Genomic DNA, 23887 nt, shown 5'->3' with positions numbered 1-23887 from the left:
TTAAGAGACCTGTCTATTTTTTCTTTTTTGAATAATTACTATTGCTCTTTAATAAGACAAAAGTATTTCCGAGGAATAATTGATAGAATACCCGATTACTAAAATAATTGATAGCTGCAGCCCTAATCTATTCCCAGTTTTACCCAGGCTCGTCTGTGGGTGTTTCTCACTCTCCCTTCAGAGCTAACACCTCCAGCTGGGGACACCCTCGTGCTCCATGCCAGCTAAATCGGTGGCTGGTAGCCCGGCAGCTTGAACAACGCAGGCCTGTTTTGCCTTGGATACCTTGGCGGAAGTGTCCAAAACGCATTCAAGGGTAGGCCTTTGAGAAGAAGAATGTCTCCATTGCCGAAGAGGAAAGCCAGGCTCCTGTTGGTCAGGAAGTAATGAGGGACCACAAGCACAATGGTGGTCAAAAGAAAAGCCGTTTGACTCTCAGGAGTGGGTTTAACCTTGATCTGTTCAAGATGCTCTTATTTATATGTGACTACCAACAGGAGGATCCTCATTGGTTCTTTCGTGTGTAGTCAGCTATACCTCTCCTAACAGTCAATGTATAGTTCTGCGTCTTTTATGTTTGACAGCATTGGACACAGTCCTTGCGGGACTTTAACCCTACTAGGTCAGTTATGAATCTGCTGTACTAGGCTGATGTAGTTAACAGCTCCTCTTCTGTGTTCTGAACTTAACAAAGTCTTCTGTCCGCGTCTGTCTTGGTAGCTAAAAGTGACTGATTTAAATTTGCCTGCTCTTGAGTTTACTGGCCTCATGCTGAATAAATGTAGCAAATGATGGCAGTGAAAGGCACTGGCTTTGCTCCAGGTGGGCCCAGACGTGGGCACGACAGCGGCCTGACACCGAGGCTGCTGCCCCTTCGTTACGCTCAAAGTCTGGGTCTCGGTCAGGGAGCCTCTCTGAGGTTTAATGGCATGGACTGAATGGCTTTCTGTTTAAAGGGCCCGCCTTGTGTTTAGTGAAGTTGACTCCTTTTTCCAAAGCCGGCACCGCAATGAATGGTGTTCATTCATTCCTGTGAGTTAACTGCAACAGTTCAATGGAAAACAAGTCGCGTGTTTGTCATGGGAACCCCGAAACTGCTGTATGTTAGGGTCTCGGAAACCTGCTTGCTTGCTTGTCAGTAACGTTGATATGAAACTCATCAGGCTTGCTATTGAAAGAGGGGTGTGTTTGTGTGTGTGCTGGTGGGGGAGGCATGCTGCCAGTTACCAAACCTTTCCAGCTGGGCCTGGAGAAAGCCCAACCCATGGGCCTCAAAGACATTCACCCGTGAAGCAGATAGCTAGTCAGTCGACAGTTAAGCCTGTGACAACGTTCATTTCATTCATGTATCGTTGTGATGCATCCTTTGATTTGCACCAGATCTTGCAGACTTGCAGATAAGATGAAATTGCAGCATGAAATGTAAATGGGTTGGCATTTGGATCGTATGGATATTTCAAGGAAATTCAGAGCAGTTATGGAACCGCCTCCAGCGGGCCTCCCTTTCTGGCCACGGGCCATGTTTGAGTCATCGTCTTACACCAATAACTGTGGCCGCCTTGGCACGCTGGGCAGCGAGGTGCCCACTGAAATGTTGGCAGGAAGAGATGATCCCTCATGACCGGCAGACCTGGCTGCCCCATTCTGTTATGATTTTTTATTTATTTATTAATGAGCTTTTTTTAATATATATTTTTTTATTATTCTGTAATCGAGAGACCTGTGTCCCACTAGGGGCAATCCAAAAATTTGATTCATGGAAGCTCTGGTGAGGTAGAAGTATCCCTCACCATACAGCGAGCCAGATATTATACTGTCTGAAGTGTGGTACCTTGTTATATTGACTTTTCTCTGAAAGCTGTTATTGTTAGAACTTTCATACTTTTTCTAGTGATGAAGAAGCCTGCAGTTTTTTGTATAAAGTAGCTCAAGGAATATTTTTGATGTACCAGATATAGTACCGGCTATGTTAGTGCTGTCAAAGCATTTTGGAATAGTTTTGCCTGCTTCTCATCGTTCGACAAGTTTGTAGCGTTTCACGGTTTTGCAAACTTAAGCATAAGACCATGAATACAGATGGTCACCTGACAGCCATGCGTCTGTCCTGAAGCTAATGACCTCGTAATGATGCCGTGTCCTCCATGGTTTCTGTTATAAGTCTTCAGGGCAGATTCCTGCAGTTTGTAGCCACTGCAGATGGCCTTTGTGTGCCCGACAAGGCCTCATTCGGTTGAATTGTGGGCTGCCTGTTTCTAGGGACTGTATGAAAATTCACCAGGAGGTGTTCTGTTGGGAGGAGGTGTAGAATTAATGATGCACATGGAGTAGAGGATTGTGAATGTAGGGGATCTCCTTAGCTCATTGTAGAACATGCACTTGAAACCTACAGTTTCGTTTTAAAGAACGATGTTCCATTCATGCAACAGCCATACCCCCTACAAAGAACAAAATGCTTAGAATGCTTTGTGCCAATAGCTGCTGTGATCACCTGACAAGGAGATGTATCATTTTAGGGACCTGCTCTGCATACTCCCTCCCCTCTGTAATGTCTGGGATCAGCCATCTGTGATCTTCTTCAGACCTCATCTGTTTATGTTGCTTCTCTTCTAGGAGACATTGCAGCAGTTGATTATGATGCCCCTTCCCGATGTGCTGGTGCTGGGGAGAAACCCTCTCACTGGTAAGTCATCCAGGTCTGCCTCAATTGCAACCCACAGTCATGTCTTTTTCACCACATAGCTTTTAAGTGCCCTTAGGCCTCACAGAACCCCATAACTTGTAGGACTGTAAAATTTCAATAGTTGTCACCACATTCATAGGATTAATATTTGTATTGTAGTCAGAGAAACAGGATGTTGTTTGTTTTGATATGTGCTGTTTCAGTATCACTTAGACAAATTGATTTCATTAATTTTTACAAAGCTAGTGGTTCATCGCATGTAAAATTCCCTCCTTGTCAGAATACCACTATTCCTTGCTTTGTGATTGACCTTTGAACCCAGGGGTATGCAGGGCAATGGCATATAATCTGAATGGGATTGGTCTCTGAGTTATGATGTGATAACCTTTGAGTTGCCTGTGAAGGAGTAATCTTTGCCGCAAGAGTTTATGAAAGGCAGCTTTTATTTAGTAGCTCAATAGTTCATTATACCACATGTTTGTTTTTTTACAGTGAGTGTCAAATATTGAATATTTTTAGAGAATTGTTGCTATCCAGCACTCCAATAGACAAATGTTAGATTTGAAGACCTGGGCAAAGACGTTTGTCAAAATAGTTAGGTATCAGGGTTTTTGGTGCCGAACAGAGGAGTGAAATCTAAAAAGCTTGCTTTAAGAATGAATTTCAAATCTGTTACAATAAGTTTTTTTCATGTAACAAAAAGACAAGAGGCAAATACTACCACAAAAAATGTTCAGGATTTGTTTGTGACAGGCCTATGCTTCTCCAAGAAATGAAGGTATTTTTTTGAGAAATACAAGCATCTCTGCATTTTTTGAGAGAGGAGTATTTTCATCCAAAATGTGTGTGGCTGTACTGAACAACTGCTTACTCTGTACCTGTGATTGGAGCACAAAGAAACTGTGGCGCTCATATTTCTCGTACTCCTCTCAGTGAAGACTCCGATATCTAATGAGGTTTGTGGTGTTGAATGCTTTGGCAGAGCAACTTCTTCAGCACATATGTTACAAATTGCAAATCCTTCATCTTTGAAAGATTTCTGCTAAAACTTGGAGATGACCGTGCCTTTGCCATGTTCGTTATTTGTGGAATTGATATTTGAGATCGGTCAATTTTTTAAATCGGTTCGTGATCGATCGGAACATCTCTATCAATTGTTGATAGTTTTACCCTATTCTGGACCGCTTCAGGAGGTTAGGTAACTTTATTACTTTTTGTACACAAAACAAACTAACATATTTTTTGTGGTCTTTGAAACATTTGTGATTTTTTATGAGGGGGTACATTCATACAAAATGTTAAAGTAATAAAACAGCTAAGCTTTTATGCTTTGTCCTGCAGAAGCTTAGCCTGTGACCTTGTATGTGTGCCACAAATGCTCAGACAGCAGCAGCTGTCTTGATGCGTTTAAGTTGAACAATAACTACTGTTTACACACCGTTGCTCCGCTAAAACAGGTGGGCATCAGTTTGCTGTCAGTATTTTCTTTCACATATGGGTGAGGAACAGCAGTTTGAGGCAACAATGCCCATGTTAGCAGAATTTGAATGTGGTAACATAATTATTAACTGGTACTAATTCACGGTGTTGAAGGAATGCTTTAGAGTACAGGGAGTTTTAAGTTTGGTTTATTTTTCATGTAGTGGATGTCAATGCTCTTTTTTTAAATATTATAGATGGTTTTGTTAGGGAGATGAACCAGCAAACTCCTGTTTTAATGTGATTTAATTTAATCTTGCCCCCCCCCCCCCCCACGTGCTACCGTTAACCTTTGTCGTTAATCAAAGCAGTAGCAAATGGGTAGTGTGATATCTAAGGGTCCTGCCTGACCGATGGCGGGGCTGACACATGCTGAGTGTGCTGGTGACTCCCCAGAAGGATCTGCTTCCTGTTCCTGTGCACAATGGATGAGCAGGAAGTGGGGCAAGGCTCCGGTGGCTCACCCGCATCGGCGCGGCCCATGTGTTTCCTGACAGGATGGGGGGACATTGTGATGAGCAGAATATTGCCTACTGTGATTCAGCCACTCGCTGGGCTCCATCTACAGGAAGCCTCCAACTTCCATTCGCTATTTTAATCCCCTGCCTGCCTTCTCTCTCACTGCCCCTGTCTTCCCCCTCCTTCCCTCTCATATGTTCTTTGTTCACTTCCAGTCAGTCCCTTTAAATTATTCATCAAGAGCCTGTTTCTTATCTTCAGCCCTTCTGGACATTTTCCTTCATAGATCACATTATTGGCCTTGCACATGAGGCTTTCATTGTGCACACACACGTACCAGCCCAAGGCCACACGTCTCTTATCACGGTAGAAAATTTCAATGGCTACCTTTAGGTTCTTTTTTTCCCTTCCAGCCCTGATAGCATGCTGTGCTACTCTAGATGCATCTGAGCGTCAATAGCAGTGTTCAGTTTCATCACACTCTGAAATCACGGTCAGGGTGGGCCATTTTTATTGAAGGTAGTAATTGGAGGCTATGATGGTCTAAATATGAAGAGAAATTACGTAAACGAACATTAACACAGTATGAACGTGTCCGTCTGGCAAAATGGGCACATTAGCAGTTATATTAATGGTTAATCGGTACCCTAGTATGCCACCTGCTCCGCCCCCGCCATGTAAATCTGTCATCACAGCATAATCTTGCTGGGCTGTCTCTCTTCTTGCTCCACTCCTTCATTTAGCCGAAAGGCGGTCACTCCTGAACTAGTTTATTATAACTTAATGTCCAATGCTTTGAGCACTAATGAGCTCACATAGTATATTAACTGTTATTCCTCAATAGCCTTGTTTGTGTCTTTATTTATAGTATAATTGTAATATAAATGAAGTGACTGATCTCTGTACCAGTTCTAAGTTTTCTGCCTCAGAATGTGATGTGCTTTCTCTGAGTCCAGACAAGGGCTGTACTCTGAAATATCATTTTCAGAAACAACAGCTTTTTTGGATTGTAACACAAACTTTCAATTTCTGCCTATATACTAGTAGTAGCAGTTGGATATATCTTTAGTTTTTAGCTGTACTAAAACACTCCTCAAAATGGATCTGAATGCTGGGAGGCATTCATTCATAGTTTGTCATATTTATTTTTGCATTTTTTGTGGTTCTGAATTAATGCATACCTGTTATGTTGTTTCCGCTTTCAAGCTCATACAAAGCTAAAAGTCTGACCTGACGACAGCTTAATTTTCTCTGGGCACAGCTGAGCCGCAGCAGTTGGCCATTTGACAGCATGCGGAAGGTCATGTGAACTCCATGCAGTTGTAGCAAGAGCAGGGCATATGCTGTGACCAGGTGCTGATAGACTCGAAGTCCAGCCTGTTAAACTGGTGCAGGCCTTATGTCTAGGCCCTGGTGGTGACTAGTGTGGAGACTAACATTTCCAGTTCAGGTCACTGTTTGCTTTTCCTAAGGAAAACGCATTGACTTGTAATCATGGTCAAAATACACCCTTGAACATCTTTGGTTAAGCTGAAAAGGGTTTTTTTTCCCTCTAAAGTGGATATTTCCTTTATGAATTGTGTTCATGAATTTGCAATGAACCTGAGAATGCCATTGGATGATTAGCAAAGCCAGGGAAATGTTAAGTGTGCTAACCTTGCTTACTTCCTGGTCCATTACACACACCCACTCTCGCATCGATTTTTGTCTCTATCAGCACTTTCATGGAGTCGTTCCTCACCATTAGCCCATTAGCTCTTGTCTCTTACTGCAACCTGTAGCTGTTAAGGCCAGTGGCCTTGAGCTCTATCGCCACTTTCCAAGCCAAAAGCAGCCGCTCCCTCCAACTATCCCTTTGAGCCCAGCTGTGGTCACACATCTGCCAGTCGCATTAGGGTTGTGTCTGTCCTGTGTGAGTGCTAGTGTCTGCTGCTGCTGTCGCAGTTCTTTCTGGAAGTAAGCTCCTTTTTTTTTAAACCCCCTAAGCCCCTGTTTGCCGTCTCAGGTTCTCTGGTCCAGCAGGCTCTCCTCTCTGTCTGACGAACTTGCTTATTAAGGCCCAAGCCAGGCACCAGACGGCCAGCCTGTTAATCCACCGACCAATCCTCTAGATTAATCGATCTGCACCCTCAGTTTAGCAGCTCGGCAGCTGAGGGTGTCGTCATTCTGTCATCCTCTTCCTCATTTCTTCATTTATACTGCATTCTCGCTTTCCTCCTCCAACTGCTGGTTTTGCATCGATCATTAAAGTCACTCGCATGTTTTTTGCTTCCAGCTTACCCTGGTTCTCATGCAGGGAAGCTCTGTCGTTGGACTGTTATCCAGCTGGGTGTCTGCAGGACAGTGGAGTGCTGGTCTTTTTGATGTCTTTGCATATACATCCTGTCCAGCAGGCTGATTACAGCTTGTGTTGTGTGTTGTGTGTGCACGCCTGCGGTGATACCAAGCTGCCCTTCGGTGGGGAGGGAATATGCCACAAGCCAGGAGTGTTTCCAGTACCAGGCCTTTTTTCTCAATGCCTATTCGTGTCCTTTGTATTTATGTCATGGTTCTAAAATAACTTGTGGCCGAACCATGAAATCGGTCTCTACAAATGCTTTTGTGAGCTTGGATCACCACTGTTTTTGAGGTTTGTTTACTTAGCTGATGCCACAAAATTATTTACACATCTGCTGAGGAACCTCACTGATGGGAACGAGCAGCACTCTGAGACTGAAGCCAGCAGGAGCATTAACACTCGATACCTTTGCTCTCGCTGCTGATGTTGTTGGGGGTCAGACTGATACGCAGAGCTCTGCATTAACACACATTTTCCTTGCAGAACAAGGGCTGGATGAGGTGAAGAAGCTGCTGCTGCTGCTGTTGGGCTGTGCTGTTCAGGTGACCTCTCTCGACATGTCATCTTGCTCCTTCACATGTGACCTTCCCACAATGCCTCTTTCACTAGTTCGGCATATGAGTGTGTACATTCAAATGATAAATGTCTAACTTCTAGTCAATTAATCCAAAGCAAAGAACTGGTAATCATGCGGTACGAGAACGGCCGAGGGCTGCTCATACCCTGTGCACCAGAAGCTCTGGTATCCTGATGGATAAACATCAGATTCTAGATAGGAGACTGACTCCTCTCTGCTGTCTCTTCACTGCAGTGCGAGAAGAAAGAGGAGTACATCGAGAAGATCCAGACCTTAGATTTCGACACAAAAGCGGCAATAGCATCTCACATTCAGGAGGTATTTAACAAATTTCTATTTGGTGCGTCATATCAGATTACATAATACAAGTTATTTTTTTTTATCGCCCATGGTTTCATTCTTGACTGTGAAGCTTACAGATGTCCTGCGCAGTTGTAAGCTGTAAACCCCATGCTTTGCCACATAGGTGACCCACAACCAGGAGAACGTGTTTGACCTGCAGTGGGTGGAGGGCGACGTGTCCCATGAGGACCTGGAGTCCCTGTCCAGGAACATGGTGTTCCACCTGAAACGCCTCGTGGACGAACGGGACGAGCAGCTGGAGGTACAGAATGTCAAAAAAAACGGAGGGACCGTTTTTCATCAATCCTAAAAAATCAGAGGTGCCCTTGTAATATGAAAGGTTATGGGGCGGCGTGTAGAATGGCTGGCTGCCAGCCGTGTGGGGGGGCAGTAGGCAGGAAATAAATACAGGATGAATAAAGAGCCTACTAGTTAAGGCATTGCTAGGTGAGCAGGGGGTCACCCGCCTCCATGTTTGGTAAAATGAAACTGTCCACCTCAGGGCTGGATTCCCTTAATTAAAATGCTCTCCCTTCAGCTGTGCAATGAATTATCACTGGAGAGGAAGCAAATTTAGTCACGCTGTTGGGTTCTGATTAAATGTGCCCCCGGGTTGTTCTTGAGTGTGTTAGTGGTCCCACCTATTGGGGATGTGGTGTCCCCCTCCTGGAAGGGCCTAAACATTGTCAGATCCATAATCCAGACATCCCTGAACAAGGCAGGAAGATATGTGCTTCTGGTAATAGCACCTTAACTCATCTGAGCATCTCCATGGTGATGAGATGCTGTTAAACTCAATAGCAATTTAATCTGTCTTCTGCACTGAGTTTGAAGTTCTTTAGCTAATGGCCGCATGGTCATTAGTGAATTAAAGTTGGTATAGTCAATACTATGTTGAAGATATAATTTATGTAAAACCCTCAGGATCAACTGATCATTGCTCCCTAATACTGTGTGTGGCATTCGGAAATACATGTCCATCCTATCCCCATCAGGCAATTGTGGAGCTGACCCAGGAGAGAGACTGCGGCCGAGGGTCTCCTCCTGAGGCCGGGGCCCAGTCCCCCAACGGCTCCCCCAGCATGCGTCGCACCGAGAGCCGCCAGCACCTCTCGGTGGAGCTGGCCGACGCCAAGGCCAAGATACGGCGACTCCGTCAGGAGCTGTAAGTCCCCCGCTGGCTCCTTGCTGTTCCCAGTTACACCAATTTTCCCTGGTGAATCACTGTCACGGGTTTGGGGATCATCCGTGTTTAATGGCCCGACAGGTTCAAAGTTTTAAGAATTCTAGTATTAGTATTAAGAATGCTAACTATTACACTTTAGGATGTGTGTAACGTAATCAAGACTCGTAATTCCAAGCAAAATGACTGAACAATTAAATGACTGAACAATTGGATGGATAAGCTTTGTGTACTGTTAAGGTCGTGTCTATAAGATAGTCTAATAGTGGCCAGACCTGAAAGTTTAATATTTCATTGGTTATTCTTAGTTTTGGTCTTCCATAATAAAAAACATGTATGTAAGCATAAGAGGATGATTAAACCAATTAATTTTTTGGGGAAAAAAATGATTGGAATGAGTTGCTTGACTGATTATTAAAGGTTTGTGAACAGCGTTTCTCATTAGAAGAATGAATACATCTATTTTTTTAATGAGTAATGAGCGTGAAGCCTGCAGCCTGATTTGTGTTTGAGCTGAGGGGAGGCTGAGCCACGAGCGTATCTTCCTCAGACACATGGGGGCGAGTGCCTGATACGACGTCTGTTTTGGCCCAGGTTCGAGATGGCTTGATGTGATAAATGGCTTTGTGCTCGGTTGACCTACATAGTTTCCATGTTTTTACCGGGAGCCCATTTTAACCTTTTTGTCTGCGTTCATCCCCCTAACCGAGAAGGGAAATGCCCTCGCGCTGCGGTCTGCTGTGGCTGACATTATGGCGTGACCATTACAGAATTGTCCCCACCCGCAGGCTAAAGCAAAGCGTGTGGCGGGTGATGGATTAGGCGTGCCGGTGTTTTGTGGAGATTACAGATGGAAGGCGCACAGCTGGTGCGTTACCTCCGTTCAGGCTCAGCAAGGGCGTCTGTCATGAGCGTCTGCCGTCGGCTCCCTGGTCGCAGTTTAGTGCGGCTCCACCCTCCAGCATGGCTACTGGTGCCTTCTGTCATGCTTGCAGTGGTGGCATTGTGCATCCCAGACAGTGGTGGCATTGTGCATCCCAGACAGTGGTGGCATTGTGCATCCCAGACAGTGGTGGCATTGTGCATCCCAGACAGTGGTGGCATTGTGCATCCCAGACAGTGGTGGCATTGTGCATCCCAGACAGTGGTGGGTTTAAGCGGCTGGTCTTTGGGTCTTTGAGAACCTGCTGCAGTTGAGGCATCAGCAATCCAGGGGGACTGGCTGTCATCAGACTTATGGGATCCCCAGAACGTGCCTGAGGCCGGAGCATGCGCACGCCAGCCGGCACACACTCATTATTCCCCTCTAAATCTCGGATGGTGGGCGGTGGGCTGGGGGGTGGAGTATTCATATTCCTGGAGCTTCAGCTTACCAACCCACATACCCCCCCCCTCCCCTGCCCGCTTTGAACCCTCTAGGGAAACGACACGACAGAAATAGTTTTATTTTTATGGAAACATTCATTAAGGATGTAGGGATCGGTGAGGCAGAGCTAGGAGACTGCCAAAGCGATTGTAATTGAAATGGATTCCAATGAAGCTTCCGGCTCTGTTGCTCAGGCCTGAACTTTTTCTGAGCTTCAGGATGGAGCTTTTTCATTTTATGTGATACTGTACTGTACAGGGTTTCATGTGTTGTTGGCTTTGTGGGTTTTTTTTGATAATCATTTTGTTCCAAACGTTCCAAAGGTTGGTGACCCCGGCGGCGCGATCTCTCCCTTTAGACTCTGTACTGCGGCGCAGAACCACGCCAGCGTACTCATGGCAGTCCATGTCAATTCTTTGTGTCCTGCTGCTTTGTCTGTGCACCATCCTCGACCGTCGCCTCCCAGGAAATTCAGATGCACTGAAAGGGTGCTTTGAGTGTGGATAGGTTCTATTGTGAAGCGACACAATGCGGTACGTGTAGCAGAATCAGGGAAACATGCAGGAGTGTGTTTTCATGTGCTTTGCGTGGCCTGCTCTGATGGCTGCCATTGCAGGTTTCTTTCATGGCAGGCCTGCTGAATCTTTCAGTGTTGCTTTGGAGTTTTACAAGCGGTTTCAGCTCCTGTGGTTTTCTTTATTTAATCAGGATGCATTTGAATTGCTTTTAATTTGTTTTTGCTTTCTGTTCGCTGCCATCTTCTCTGCAGCAGCCCAGTGAATCTGGCAGTGATGTTTGTGGCGTAAGGAAGGTTACTGGAGCCCTTGTAGTTTTGCCAGCAATCATTTTGACCCACATCTCAAAAATGGGGGGAAAAAAAACTGCTGTATATTTACGAGCTCGTGTTGCCCCCGAAAGCAGGGAGCTGACGCTGTCATGTTCTCTGCTTGCTCCCCCAAGGGCTGTGACTCGTACAAACAAGCGCTTTCCTGTTGAACAAGCACCAAGAACCGCTTCGCATACATTAGAATGTCAACATGTGCATCATTTTCTCTGAAGCCCGTAGGAACCGGAGAGCTGTCATCTCCAGCTTGACATTAAAAAGCAAGATCTGAGATCATTGGCATGCAGTGTGAGAATAGCTGGAAAAACTAGTATTTTTTGCATGTTAAGAGTTGATGTGATTTTGGCAGGAGGAACCCGACCATTTTTTACAGTTGGAGATTTGATTTATTGATTTTAATGAGTTTCCTCTTTTCATTGTATGGTTAATAAATGGGAAACCTTTGTATTCTAGATGTGGCTGGACATAAAGTACAAATATGGAAGTGATAAGGTGACTAGATGTTTGAAGAGGTTCATATTTTCTTATAGTTTGGCACACAAAATTTGGCACTGACAGCACTGATTTTTAATACTACACATCCGCACACTTATACCTTGTTTCCATCAACAAGGACCCATTTTTTTGTAGCCTAGAATTATTTATTATTTGTCTGTAGAACCATGTGAAACCTGTTTCGTATTAAGAATCGGCCCAGCACTGGCTCCAGCATCTCGTTGGTGGAAAAGGGGTATCTGTGACTTCTCCTGTGCTTGTGGGCCTTCAGCCTCTGCAGGATCTGCTGTAGCACCTGGGGTCAAAAACATATGTTGCAGCTTTGTTTGTGTGCAGTTATTCAACCAGTGATTGTCTGCTTGTTTTTTTCTCATCAGAGTGGCATAATTATAAAGTGATAAAGTTGGCAGGTTCCTTAAGATGTGCATTTTCTCCTTTCATCACGAGTACATCCTGTTGGTGCAAAAGTGGTAGAGCTTATATACTAAGGCAGTACTTGAGCGGCCATTGGTGCAGCGATCAGGCAGCATGAAGAAAGATGTGCACGGCATCTGTTTACATAACATTTTGCACCCTTCCAAGCAATCATCTCAACAATGTGACCTTCATACAGCCATCGACGGGTCCCTTCAATAAGAGGGGCTTTTTAGGAGCAGTACAGTGACAACAGGTTCAGTTTGTTTGTTGGATTTGTATGTCCGTGGCTGTAATTACATGTATACACACACCAGCAATGTGTGTATATATAAAACACACATATATTGTGGTTACACACAGCTCCGTTCTTCTGCAGGTGAAGTATTTTCTGGTCAAATCAAAAACTAGTGCTTTGGTCTATGGCAGAGGTGCGTTTTTTTTGCTGGAAATATGGGCTGACGAGAGTATCCAGGAACTGGATGCAACACACAAAAACTCAGACATTTGGTAAATTACGGGTTTTTCTTATACATGCAGCACAATTAAATTGAAATTGCTGTGTTGCATACTCAGTAAATCTATGAGGGCCGTGTGTCATCCAAATCAGCCACAAAATAAGAAGATCAATCGTGCTGGGTGGTAGTGCTTTTCTTCCTGTGTTTTCTTTAATGTAAAAAGTCACATAGTGATGATGGACGCATGCTGAGCAAACATCCACTACTCTGCTCTCTGTTCTTGCTGAAAAGGTCCATCTGTCTGTCTCTTATCGACAGAGAGGAGAAGACTGAGCAGCTCATGGACTCCAGGCAGGAGCTGGACAGTATGGAGGTGGAGCTGAAGCGAATCCAGCAGGAGGTAGAGAGCTGTGCGGTCAATTTGGCACAGAGACCCTGCATGATCGCCATGGATAACACCCCAGCGAATCGGCGAATTAAAATGCCCTGAAGAGCTGTCAACACGTGTCTCTCACAACCTGCTGTGAAGAGCCTGCTGAAGAATTAGCTTAATATCTCAGAGCCATTAATCAGAACCTGTAGCTGACTTGTAGTTTGCTCTTGGGTGTGTCTCCAGAGCATGTAGCTGACCAGTAATATGCATTTGGGTGCATCTTCCAGAGCATGTGGCTGACCTGAGGTTTGTGTTTGGATGTATCTTCCAGAACATGCAGCTGTTGACAGAGGCCCGCTCAGCCAGGGCTTACCGTGATGAGCTGGATGCCCTGAGAGAGAAGGCGATACGAGTGGACAAGCTGGAGAGTGAAGTAGGGCGCTATAAGGAGAGGTTGCACGACATCGAGTTTTACAAGGCCAGGGTGGAGGTACGGCGAGGAGAAGCTGGAAACATCAACACAGTCATGGAAACTGCTCATTTAATCTCCGTAATTTTAAAAGTATAGGGAGGGAAAAACAGGGGCTGTGTATGAATGTGTGGCCTCTGGATTTGCAGGAGCTGAAGGAGGACAACCAGGTACTGCTGGAGACCAAGAGTATGTTGGAGGAGCAGCTGGAGGGGTCGTGGGCACGCTCTGACAAGCTGCACGAGCTGGAGAAGGAGAACCTGCAGCTCAAGGCAAAAATCCATGACATGGAAATGGTGAGTCTCTCTGGGAGGTGGGGTCTCCGTTGTAGAAGCAGCCTGGAGATCTCGTGCTAATGATCTGTGGTGGCATTCTCGGTTGTGGCATGGGGCTTGTGAGGGCTTTGTGGAGCAAAAATCCATTTCAGAGTATGCATGTACTCTTAGGACCGGGACATGGACAGGAAGCGCATCGAAGAGCTTTTGGAGGAGAACTTGAACCTGGAGATGGCCCAGAAGCAGAGCATGGAGGAGAGCCTGCATCTGGGCTGGGAGCTGGAGCAGCTCTCCAAGACACCAGACCACTGCGAGGGTAAGCAGGCAGATTGGTACATTTTAATTATGCTTGATTGATTAAAGTAATTAATAACCTACATTTTTTCAGACTAATGTTAGACCACCTGCAGTTAATTATTGCTAAGTAGCCATCCTGCACAACAGAGTGTTTACACAGATTCATCAGAGGGCATAATAGGTTTCTATTTTGAGGCCGCACTCATTTGGTGGTTGATTCCATAAATGTTGTGTTATGATTGTCTAGAGGTGCTGACCGTGTTCGTGTTTGTTTGGCCTGTGTCTGACTGGAAGTTGGCCCAGAGCTGGCAGCACTCAGCGGAATGCCGTTACTTTTGCCTCATAGTGCCGCAGAAGTCCCTGGGCCACGAGGTGAATGAACTGACATCCAGCCGGCTTCTGAAGCTGGAGAAAGAGAATCAGGCCCTGCTGAAAACGGTGGAGGAACTGAGGGCGGCAATGGGCCCAGCCAAGGAGGGCAGGCCGGGCTTGCTCAGTGTCCAGGTTGAAAACCAGAGACTGACCCAGAAGGTGAGAAGGCGCATGAAGGCCTGGGTTAGTGCTGCTGCGTTTGTGGTGGAAAAACTAGATGAACTCACTGTGGGTCCCAAGGATCTGACTGGGAAACACTTCCCTTAGAAGTCAAGCAGAGCCAGAAACATGCTCAAGGTTTTTTGAGAATTTTTTTCCGAGGCAATTCTTCCTGCATATGGGAAACTTCTTTCAGTCCTCCAATTAATACTAAGCTTTCAGTGAACAAAAGCCATAAAACGTCTTGCCTGCTAACTAAAGATAGACTAAATCCTCAGGTTTCACATCGAGGACTTTACGGCCAACTCTATACATTCCATCAGCTTTGAGATCAATTTGCATTTCACTCAAATTAGCTGAGCTTTTTGCCAGATGTCGCACAATTGGCTGGTCGCATGCAAAGCCGCTTACAAAGACTTTGGTGACTCAACCTATTTGCTCTAATAATACTTATCTGGCAGAGCGCGCACACACACACACACACACACGCGCACACACACGGGAACAGCTGCAACATTAAATTGGATCCTTTCAGGCAGCCTCCGATTACCATTGCAGGACACTTAATGACTGAACCACTCATTTGCAAATGATGCAGAACTTCCTCCTCCACAGCCGTCGTTAATCAGCTGGAGAGAAATGAGTGTTAATTGATGCAGGCAGACTGAATCTGTGGAGCCTGGCTCCAGCTGTCTGCCTGGATAACCCATGCGTGACCAGAGCCGCTGCAGGATAAACGGAAGTCAGACTCCCCACTGTGGTCCATACTTGTCATGAATGCGTGTCACTTCCTGTCCAGCACAGTCATGTTGGAAGGCATATCACGAGTGGTGCATCATGTGAATAATGAATGCTGAGGAACTGGAAGCTTTAGAGCAGATTAAAGCTTTATCAGCTGACTGTTACATCAAGTTTATGTGCATTGTATTCCACTAAAGATGGTAATAAAACAAGCATTAAAAACGAGCACAGTCTGTTATGGTAGCTCTTTGTATCTGAATTATAGCTTAGAATATATGGTCATGCCTCGATGAATTTTGTGGACCTTGTGATTGAAGATATTCAGAATGAGGTCATTAACTAAGTCATTCTGTAGCATGGGTGTGTGGTCAGTAAATGGTTAAGTGTGCATTTTACTGTGACGTTACCCCCTGTGCAGCTGGAGCAGTTGGAAAGCGAGTTGCTCTCAGAAAGGCAGAGCCTGCAGGGTGTCGAGAGCCTGAGCGGGGACCTGATGAAGGAGAAGGCTCAGCTGGAGAAGACTCTGGACACTTTGAGGGAGAACTCTGACAGACAGGTAGGCCACTCTGCGGGGGCCAGGCCACTGATATCAGAGCACAGCGGCTGCAGATGGTTTTCATGGATTTGTCACTTTTTTATTAAATAACACAGGAACATTTCTGGGTCCCTTCTGGGATTGCCAGAGGTGGGGCTTTTGGTCATCCTGTCATAAGGCATTAACTACATAATTGACTACCTTTGACAGTGTCTCTGTGCTGCAATCCCTCCCCCAAAGAGAAACCAACACATCTTAGCTAGCAAAAAGCAGTGTCGCTATTAAACACTAGGAGAGTAGCAACAGTTTTTGGAAATAAATTTCAGGTGCATTCATTTAATGCTGGAGCCATTATTAAATCATTTTAAGTAGCCAGATAGCTGTAATGAAGAAGAATAATATAGCTGGGTGTGTTTATTTTTATAGCTGTGCACTGAGAGCATATATTCTGCCGCTGAATTAATGACTCATGTCACAGCATCATAATAAAATGTAATGGCAGGGGAATTTTTTGAGAAATAATGGTGTTATATTTCAGCCTTGGCAGGGTGTCATTTCCCATGACATTCAGCAAGCTCTCATACCACAATCTCCCCATACCACAGATGAAAGTACTGGAGCAGGAGAACGAGCATCTGAGCAGTACCATCGCCTCCCTGCGGCAGCGGTCCCAGATAAGCGCAGAGGCACGGGTCCGAGACGTGGAGACTGAGAACCGGGTTCTCCATGAGTCCATCAAGGAGACCAGCGGCAAGCTTAGCAAGATGGAGTTTGAGCGTAAGCAGCTGCGCAAGGACCTAGAGCTCTACAAGGAGAAGGGTGAGAGGGCAGAGGAGCTGGAGCTGGAGACACTACGACTGGCACGGGAGAATGAGGGCCTGCAGAAGCGTGTGGCCACCCTGGGGATCACCTGCGAGAAGGTGGAGGCCCTGGAGCGTGAGAACACGCAGCTGGAGGTTGAGGGCCGACAGCTGAAGAAGAAGCTGGACAGCCTGAGGAACACGGCCCTGCAGCTGGAAGCTCTCGAGAAGGAAAACTCCCAGCTCGACGAGGAGAACCTTGAGCTGCGACGTGCCAATGAAGCCCTTCGATCTGTCGGTACCAGGCTGGCTCAGCTGGAGCTGGAGAACCAGGAGCTGGAGAATGAGCGAAGCCAGCTGAAACGCAGCCTCGAGCTGCTGCGAGCCTCTTCCAAGAAGACCGAGCGACTAGAGGTGAGCTGCCAGGGCCTGGACACCGAGAACCAGCGACTGCAGAAGGCGCTAGAAAACAGCAGCCGCAAGATCCAGCAACTGGAGGGGGAGTTGCAGGATCTGGAGATGGAGAACCAGAGCCTGCAGAAGAACCTGGAGGAGCTGAAGATCTCCAGCAAACGGTTAGAGCAGCTTGAGAGGGAAAACAAGGTGCTGGAACAGGAGACGTCACAATTGGAGAAGGACAAGAAGCAACTGGAGAAGGAGAACAAGCGTTTGAGGCAGCAAGCTGAGATCCGAGACTCCAAGATGGACGAGGACAACCTCCGTATCGCCCATCTAGAGAAGGAAAACCGTTCACTCAGCAAAGAGATGATCTTCTTCAAGGACTCCTGCACCAGGGTCAAAGACCTGGAGAAGGAGAACAAAGAGCTGGTCAAACAGGCTACCATAGACAAAAAGACCCTGATGACCTTACGGGAGGTAATGACATGGCTTATTGACTGATTACTGTTGATCTGGAGTCTCCATAGACAAAAATGAACTGTTAGAGCAGGAAATGCTAGACTTTGATTGACATGCTAAATGTGATAATTATTGCTAAATACTGATGTATGTCATTGATTTGTGGTGTTTCCAAAAGGATTTTTGATCATATATGTGACAGTGCTATGTCTGTGTGCCATGTACAATGTACAGGAACTGGTCAGTGAAAAACTGAAGACTCAACAAATGAACAATGAGCTGGAGAAGCTGACCAATGAGCTGGAGAAGATCGGCTTGAACAAGGAGAGGCTTCTCCAGGATGAGCAGAGTTCAGATGACAGGTATTACACGTAGACACACACATGCAGCCAAAGTCCTGTCCAGCCCAACTGTTACAGCCTGGCTTTTGTACTCGCTTGGGCAATAAAGGGATCATGTTCCTTGCCAAAGCAGCCGTTTAATCACTGGCTTACAGCAATTAGTGATATACAGTACTTATGACCCCTTATCTGCCTTGCAAGATGAGGCGCTTCCACTGTTTCAGGAGGCACATGAGATTTAATCCTTACGTACGTAACCGGCTGTAGAATATCCCAGCAAAATTAGGTTCAAAGAATGCCTGATGGGGTATTTTGTTTGCTACCGATATGACAAGGGAACAAAAAACTTCTAATCTAGTTTTGGAAAAACTTCTGGAAGATTTCCTGAATCATCAGTGTTCTATGCCCGGGGGGGGGCAGAGGGGTATAAAGCTACCTGGAAATGTTCTGATTGTTCCATGCCTGCCTCCACCGCGCCGTCTGCTGCCCTCCTCCATGCAGCCCTTCAGTCGTGTCCCCATCTCTATTCTTCACAGCAGGTATAAGCTGCTGGAGTCCAAGCTGGAGTCCACGCTGAAAAAGTCCCTGGAGATCAAAGAGGAGAAGATCGCTGCCCTGGAGGCTCGGTTGCAGGAGTCATCCAACCTCAACAAGCAGCTGCGGCAGGAGCTGAAGACTGTGAGTCTGCAGGGACTCTGTTGCCAATGTCCTAAAATTCTATTTACATATACAGACATTCAATCATCTTTCTCCTAAGCAGCATAAAAAGGAGTGGGACTAAGCGGCTGGGTGTCATGTGGCTCTGTGGTTTCGGACGCTGTGCCTGTGATTAGAAGGTCACCAGGTCAAATTCCGTGGTTGGCAAAGAGACATCACAATTGGGCCCCTCAGCAAGGGGCTTAACCCTTAATTGCTGCAGAGACTGACCCACCCTGCATTCACAGTTATGTCACTCTGGATTAAAGTATCTGCTAAGTAAATGTAAATAAATGACTGTCAGGACAGTAGTGAAGCGGTCTACAGCATTTGCTGCTGAGATGAGACTGCAAACTCCTCTCCAGCTGGCCTCTGCTCTTGTGGTGATTATAGTAATATATTTGAGTTCAGGTGGGCATGGCGGAGGTTTGAGGCTGATGGGAGGGTCACTGGCCGAGGCTGACCAAAGATCTCCACTGCAGGTGAAGAAGAACTACGAGGCCCTCCGTCAAAGAGAGGAGGAGGAGCGCATGGTGCAGAGCTCGCCACCTAGGGCCGGGGAGGAGGAGGTGCAGGCGGTAAGCAAGTGGGAGAAAGAGAGCCATGAGGCGACGAGGGAGCTGCTGAAGGTGAAGGACCGGCTGATCGAGGTGGAGAGGAACGTAAGTGTGTCCCTCATCGCAGCTGAACACGGGTGGCATGCCGTCTCAAACCTCTGACGGCTCTCTGATGGCTGCTGTCACCAACTCACCTCCGCAGAACGCCACCCTGCAGGCAGAGAAGCAGGCGCTGCGCACACAGCTGAAGCAGCTAGAAACTCAGAGCAGCAACCTGCAGGCGCAGATTGTGTCCCTGCAGAGGCAGACTGCCTCGCTGCAGGAGAACAACACAACGCTGCAGACCCAGAACGCCAAAGTGCAGGTAAGCTGTGCAGTGTGTGTTCGGAAGGTTCCTCATGTTGACACTGGGGCTGGATGAAATGCCTAAAATATCACAGTATTTTCAGAGATTTTCACAATATTGATAACTTATCTGTAATTCTACAATTCATATGTAGAAAACAGAAATGTGATAGGTGGTTTTGAATTTTTATAATTTATATGATGATAAATTACCAACAACAGACTCAAACATTGATGGAATTCATGTAAAAATAGTGCATTATTACTGTCTATTATACGAGAACACAAGCGTTTAGGCTGTATCACTATATTCACAATATTCAAATTGACGATATGAATAATCACAATATGATATATCGACCAGCCTTGCTTGACACACCTTGAAGTGACAGCCCCCTTTTCATGTGTTACATTTTATGATTGTAAGTATACATATATTTTTATGATTTTTTTTTTTCCATGTATTAGTAATAATGAGTAAATGATTTGGGTGTTTGTCACTCTGTTGGCTCTTTGCTTGCAGTCAGACTGAGGCCTTCCTTTCCCTTGCAGGTGGAGAACTCCACCCTTAGCTCTCAGAGCGCCTGTCTCACAGCCCAGAATGCCCAGCTGCAGAGCCAGCTGTCCAGCACGGAGGGCGAGAAGGATGGTGCACTGCGGGAGCGCGAGGACCTGCGCGCCACCTACGAGCTGCTGCTGCGTGACCACGAGAAGCTGGCTGCGCTGCATGAGCGGCAGGCCTCCGAGTACGAGGCCCTCATTGGCAAGCATGGCGGCCTGAAGGCAGCGCACAAGACCCTGGAACTGGAGCATCGCGAGCTGGAGGACCGGTGGGTCTCCATGCTTGGCAGACTGCTTCTTAGTCTGTAGATATATCAGCGATAGCTTCACTCTGCCACAGCGCTCATGAAGTCCATAAAATGTGTTCACTGTGTTCTCCCAGGGTTTGTAACCATGTCTGGTTGTGCATTCCAGGTACAACCAGCTGCTGAAGCAGAAGACTCAGTTGGAGGAGTTGGAGAAGGTTCTGAAGGCAGAGCAGGAGAAGATGCTGTCTGAGAACAAGAGCCACGAAGCCACCGTGGCAGAGTATCACAAATTGAAGGAGGGTAACGAGAGGTATGTCAGCCCCGCCCCTGCCCTGTGATTGGCTGGCGTGGTGTATCAGAGCAACCAAGTTTTGTAGGTTTTAGGGGGGGGGGGGGGGGGGGGTTGGGCTTTTAATGTGGGGTTGTATTTAGAGGATATGAAAATACTAGGGTCATTGTCAGAATGGCATCTCTGTGCCCCCATTACCAGGTTAAACCAGACATACCTGCAGCTGCTGAAGGAGAATGAGGGCCTGCAGGTGGATCACAGAACCCTGAAGAGCCAGCTGAACAGCGCCAAACTGGAGCAGACCAGACTCGAGGCCGAGTTCTCCAAGCTGAAGGAGCAGTACCAGCAGCTGGACATCACTTCCACCAAGCTCACCAACCAGTGTGAGGTACTTGGGCTGTGCCGAGGGCTTCACACCTGCCTGGGCTCTCCTGTCCTACTCGTATATAAGAGCCGTGCCTTCTGGAGTTTTGATGACCACATTAAGGCAAGGTATTGAATGTGTGCTGTACCTATATAGCTGCTCAGCCAGCTTAAGGGAAACCTGGAGGAGGAGAACCGGCACTTGCTGGACCAGATCCAGACGCTGATGCTGCAGAACCGGACCTTGCTGGAGCAGACCATGGAGAGCAAGGACCTTTTCCATGTGGAGCAGAGGCAGTACATGTAAGAATTCCAACTCTGGTCCCGGTGCTGTCACCCTTGTCCTACGCGTTGCTAACATCAGTCCCTTGTCCTTCCAGAGACAAACTGAATGAGCTGAGGAGGCAGAAGGAAAAGTTGGAAGAGAAGATCATGGACCAGTACAAGTTCTATGATCCCTCACCACCAAGGAGGTACGTCCATCTCCAGCCCGTGTTGATGCCCAGTGGATTAGCCTTTGATATAGTGAGGCATCATCTCGTCTATCCCACAGAAACCTCAGTGTGTGTCCTCTGCTTTGCTGATGGCCTGATCTCTTGTGTATTTGTGTATGTCAGTTATGCTGAGATCTGGATGTTTATTTTACTTATGTAGATTAGAACAGAACAGATGGGCTCGCGAGTTCTATGAGCTGCTGACCAGTTCCTGTTCGTGTTGGGTCATTTTCCTGGGCCCTCTGTAGCGGGTGTTTTCTGTGCCGGGCATGCTGAGGATGTGCGAGCAAACCTCCGCTGTTACCACCGTGTCACATGTGTGGCCGGGGCGGGGGATGCGTCACTCAGCCTGTTCCTCTCCATGCACCCAGGCGTGGCAACTGGATCACCCTAAAGATGAAAAAGCTCATCAAGCCCAAGAGCCGAGAGCGCATCCGCTCGCTGACGCTGACTCCCACGCGCTCGGATTCCGGCGAGGGCTTCCTAGGCCCGTTGGGCCCGGACAGCCAGGACAGCTCCTCCATGGGCTCCCTGGACGACACCCTGTCACACAAGAGGAGCACCAGTGAGTATGCCAGGCTCCTGCTGGGAAAGTGGGTGGGAGGACTGTCTTGCGCATCGCCCGCCCCCCACCCGTATTCTCTCTAAAACACGGGCAAACGAGGCCCCGCAGTGGCAGGTGGCAGACAGACGCCGACCCGGCAGTCTGAGTGAGTGCGCCGCTGGTGACTCGTCTGCTGTATGAGGTGTCTTGCTCTCGTAGACCTAACACTGTCTGTGCTTGTTTCTCCTCACTCCATCTGGAAGGGAAGAGAGGGCAGATCATCCATTTGCAGTGTCCCTCAAATGGTATGCTAAAGGGGTCCGCAGGCGTGGGGGGGCCCCGGGCCCCCCGGGCCCCGGCCAGTCGCCATGCCATCGAGCCGCGCCTCATCCTCCCTCTGTGTTCTGTCTGTATTAAAAGGTGCAATGCCTGCCCCAGCCAGCAGAACGTCCAGCAGGTTCCCCGCAGAACACCTTTCACATGACCCCTGTACCTCAGACTGCGCTTCAGTTTATTTTTTCTCTGATTTATTTTCATCAGTCCCCTACCTGTATAAAGCATTTTTAGCAGCAGCTATGTAATTAAACCTTTGAATATTTATACTTATAATTAAACTGTGAGTAACTGCTCCCAGCTAGCGACAGGCCACTGCGTGCATGGCAGTGAGTGTAATGGTGGCTGTCAGGATCGTGTCAGCAAGCCATTCCCAGCAGGTTGCATTTAATCATATATTGAGCTCCAGACAAGACAGCTGTTTCGGGGAGCTGGATCCCACCTTTTCCACAGCCTGGGGCTATTTCACCCAATTGCACCGTTTAATAGCGTCACAGTGTACGTGCAGTGCGTCCTGTGCCGTGTGTGCTGTCTGCTGTTCCACCTGAAGCACGCACCCCCTCCACACGGCCATACCACCTGTGTGTGTCGGAGGGGGGTTGGGGGATGGGGGTCAAGGCCCCAGCGTGTTCACGCAGGCATTTTACGGCGTGTACGGGTGTACTAAGTACAGGTGTGTGTATTTACAGGCATGTTGACATACGCTTGCTTCTTGAGCGTGTGTGCGTGTCACGTGTGCATGCGTGTGCACGCCCGCCCACTCCGGGGTTGACCTGCTGGTGAATTCCCCCCCCCCCACCCACCCTGGGTTCTCTGCATTGTTAACGTCCATCTGTTCTCTCCCCCCCCCTCTTTATCTCCATCTCCCCTGGTCTGTCTGTCCTCTCACCACCTGCTATGACTCTAAGTGACTGCACTGAAACGGTTGCCCTTTATGCGGAACAGACCGAAGGAGAAAGACAAAGTGAAGGCCGTCTATCGCCGGTCCATGTGTAAGACCTCCATTAGTCTAGCTGCACCTGCCTCCTATTCTCCTGATTATTACATTTTATTTAGCGTTTTTTCCTTGTGTTGTGGTTTTTTTTCTCCCCCCCCCCCCCCACCAACATCTCTCCTGACCCCTCGTCCCTCATTGTTAACGGCACCGGTCTGGCTTGGTGGATTGTGCACTATGCGAATGTCTGGCGTCGCTCGCTCTCTCTCACTCTCTCTCTCTCGCTGGCTTATGGATGAAACGGAGACCTGTCAGCCAAACCCCCGCCCCCCTCCTCTACCCCTCCTCTCCCCCCCCGAGTAGAATGTGCCTGTTTGCTGCCGGTTTCAGCTTGGGATGGTAACCAGCGTGTGATGGGTTGCTGGGAGCTTTTGCCGTAAAGGGGCACCGTCCAGCCGTGGCACCATTAGATTGGGCCGTGATGGGACTGATCATGCTCTTCGGAGTGCGATTTCAGCCATGGCTGAGCGCTTGGCTGAAGCCTTAGTTATAGTGAAGAATGCTGTTCCCTTCTACACCTGGGTGTGGAGATGTTCCTGGATGTGTAGCCTGCACTGCCCATGACCCCCACCTCCACCCAAGCCCTGTGGCTGCCTGAACTAAGCAGC

At 47.5% G+C, this 23887-nt stretch overlaps 1 protein-coding gene across 16 annotated transcripts in view; it reads left to right on the top strand.

The window, feature by feature from the left end:
- ccdc88aa (coiled-coil domain containing 88Aa) overlaps positions 1–23887 on the top strand; it is a 52464-nt gene that overhangs the window by 20230 nt on the left and 8347 nt on the right. For 10 of the 16 annotated variants that reach the window (XR_002840201.2, XM_023828119.2, XM_023828107.2 and 7 more), the window contains 24 exons: positions 2611–2680; positions 7440–7498; positions 7768–7851; positions 8000–8137; positions 8871–9040; positions 12954–13035; positions 13340–13498; positions 13627–13773; positions 13924–14068; positions 14396–14580; positions 15740–15877; positions 16462–17532; positions 17749–17876; positions 18392–18533; positions 19034–19213; positions 19311–19472; positions 20006–20283; positions 20429–20572; positions 20753–20939; positions 21072–21217; positions 21295–21387; positions 21780–21973; positions 22216–22257; positions 23194–23277. Coding sequence is in view for 15 of the 16 variants with exons in the window: in XM_023828119.2 (XP_023683887.2) it covers positions 2611–2680; positions 7440–7498; positions 7768–7851; positions 8000–8137; positions 8871–9040; positions 12954–13035; positions 13340–13498; positions 13627–13773; positions 13924–14068; positions 14396–14580; positions 15740–15877; positions 16462–17532; positions 17749–17876; positions 18392–18533; positions 19034–19213; positions 19311–19472; positions 20006–20283; positions 20429–20572; positions 20753–20939; positions 21072–21217; positions 21295–21387; positions 21780–21973; positions 22216–22257; positions 23194–23277 (4228 nt within the window). In the remaining variant the exon portion in view is untranslated. Of the gene's footprint in view, positions 1–173; positions 317–2610; positions 2681–7439; positions 7499–7767; positions 7852–7999; positions 8138–8870; positions 9041–12953; positions 13036–13339; positions 13499–13626; positions 13774–13923; positions 14069–14395; positions 14581–15739; positions 15878–16461; positions 17533–17748; positions 17877–18391; positions 18534–19033; positions 19214–19310; positions 19473–20005; positions 20284–20428; positions 20573–20752; positions 20940–21071; positions 21218–21294; positions 21388–21779; positions 21974–22215; positions 22258–23193; positions 23278–23887 lie in introns of those variants that run through there. The other 6 variants (XM_023828117.2, XM_023828112.2, XM_023828121.2 and 3 more) reach the window with 3 other exon arrangements.

Source organism: Paramormyrops kingsleyae, chromosome 3 (genome assembly GCF_048594095.1).
Source record: "Paramormyrops kingsleyae isolate MSU_618 chromosome 3, PKINGS_0.4, whole genome shotgun sequence".
Lineage (NCBI taxonomy): Eukaryota > Metazoa > Chordata > Actinopteri > Osteoglossiformes > Mormyridae > Paramormyrops > Paramormyrops kingsleyae.
This window is presented reverse-complemented; position numbering and strand designations above follow the sequence as displayed.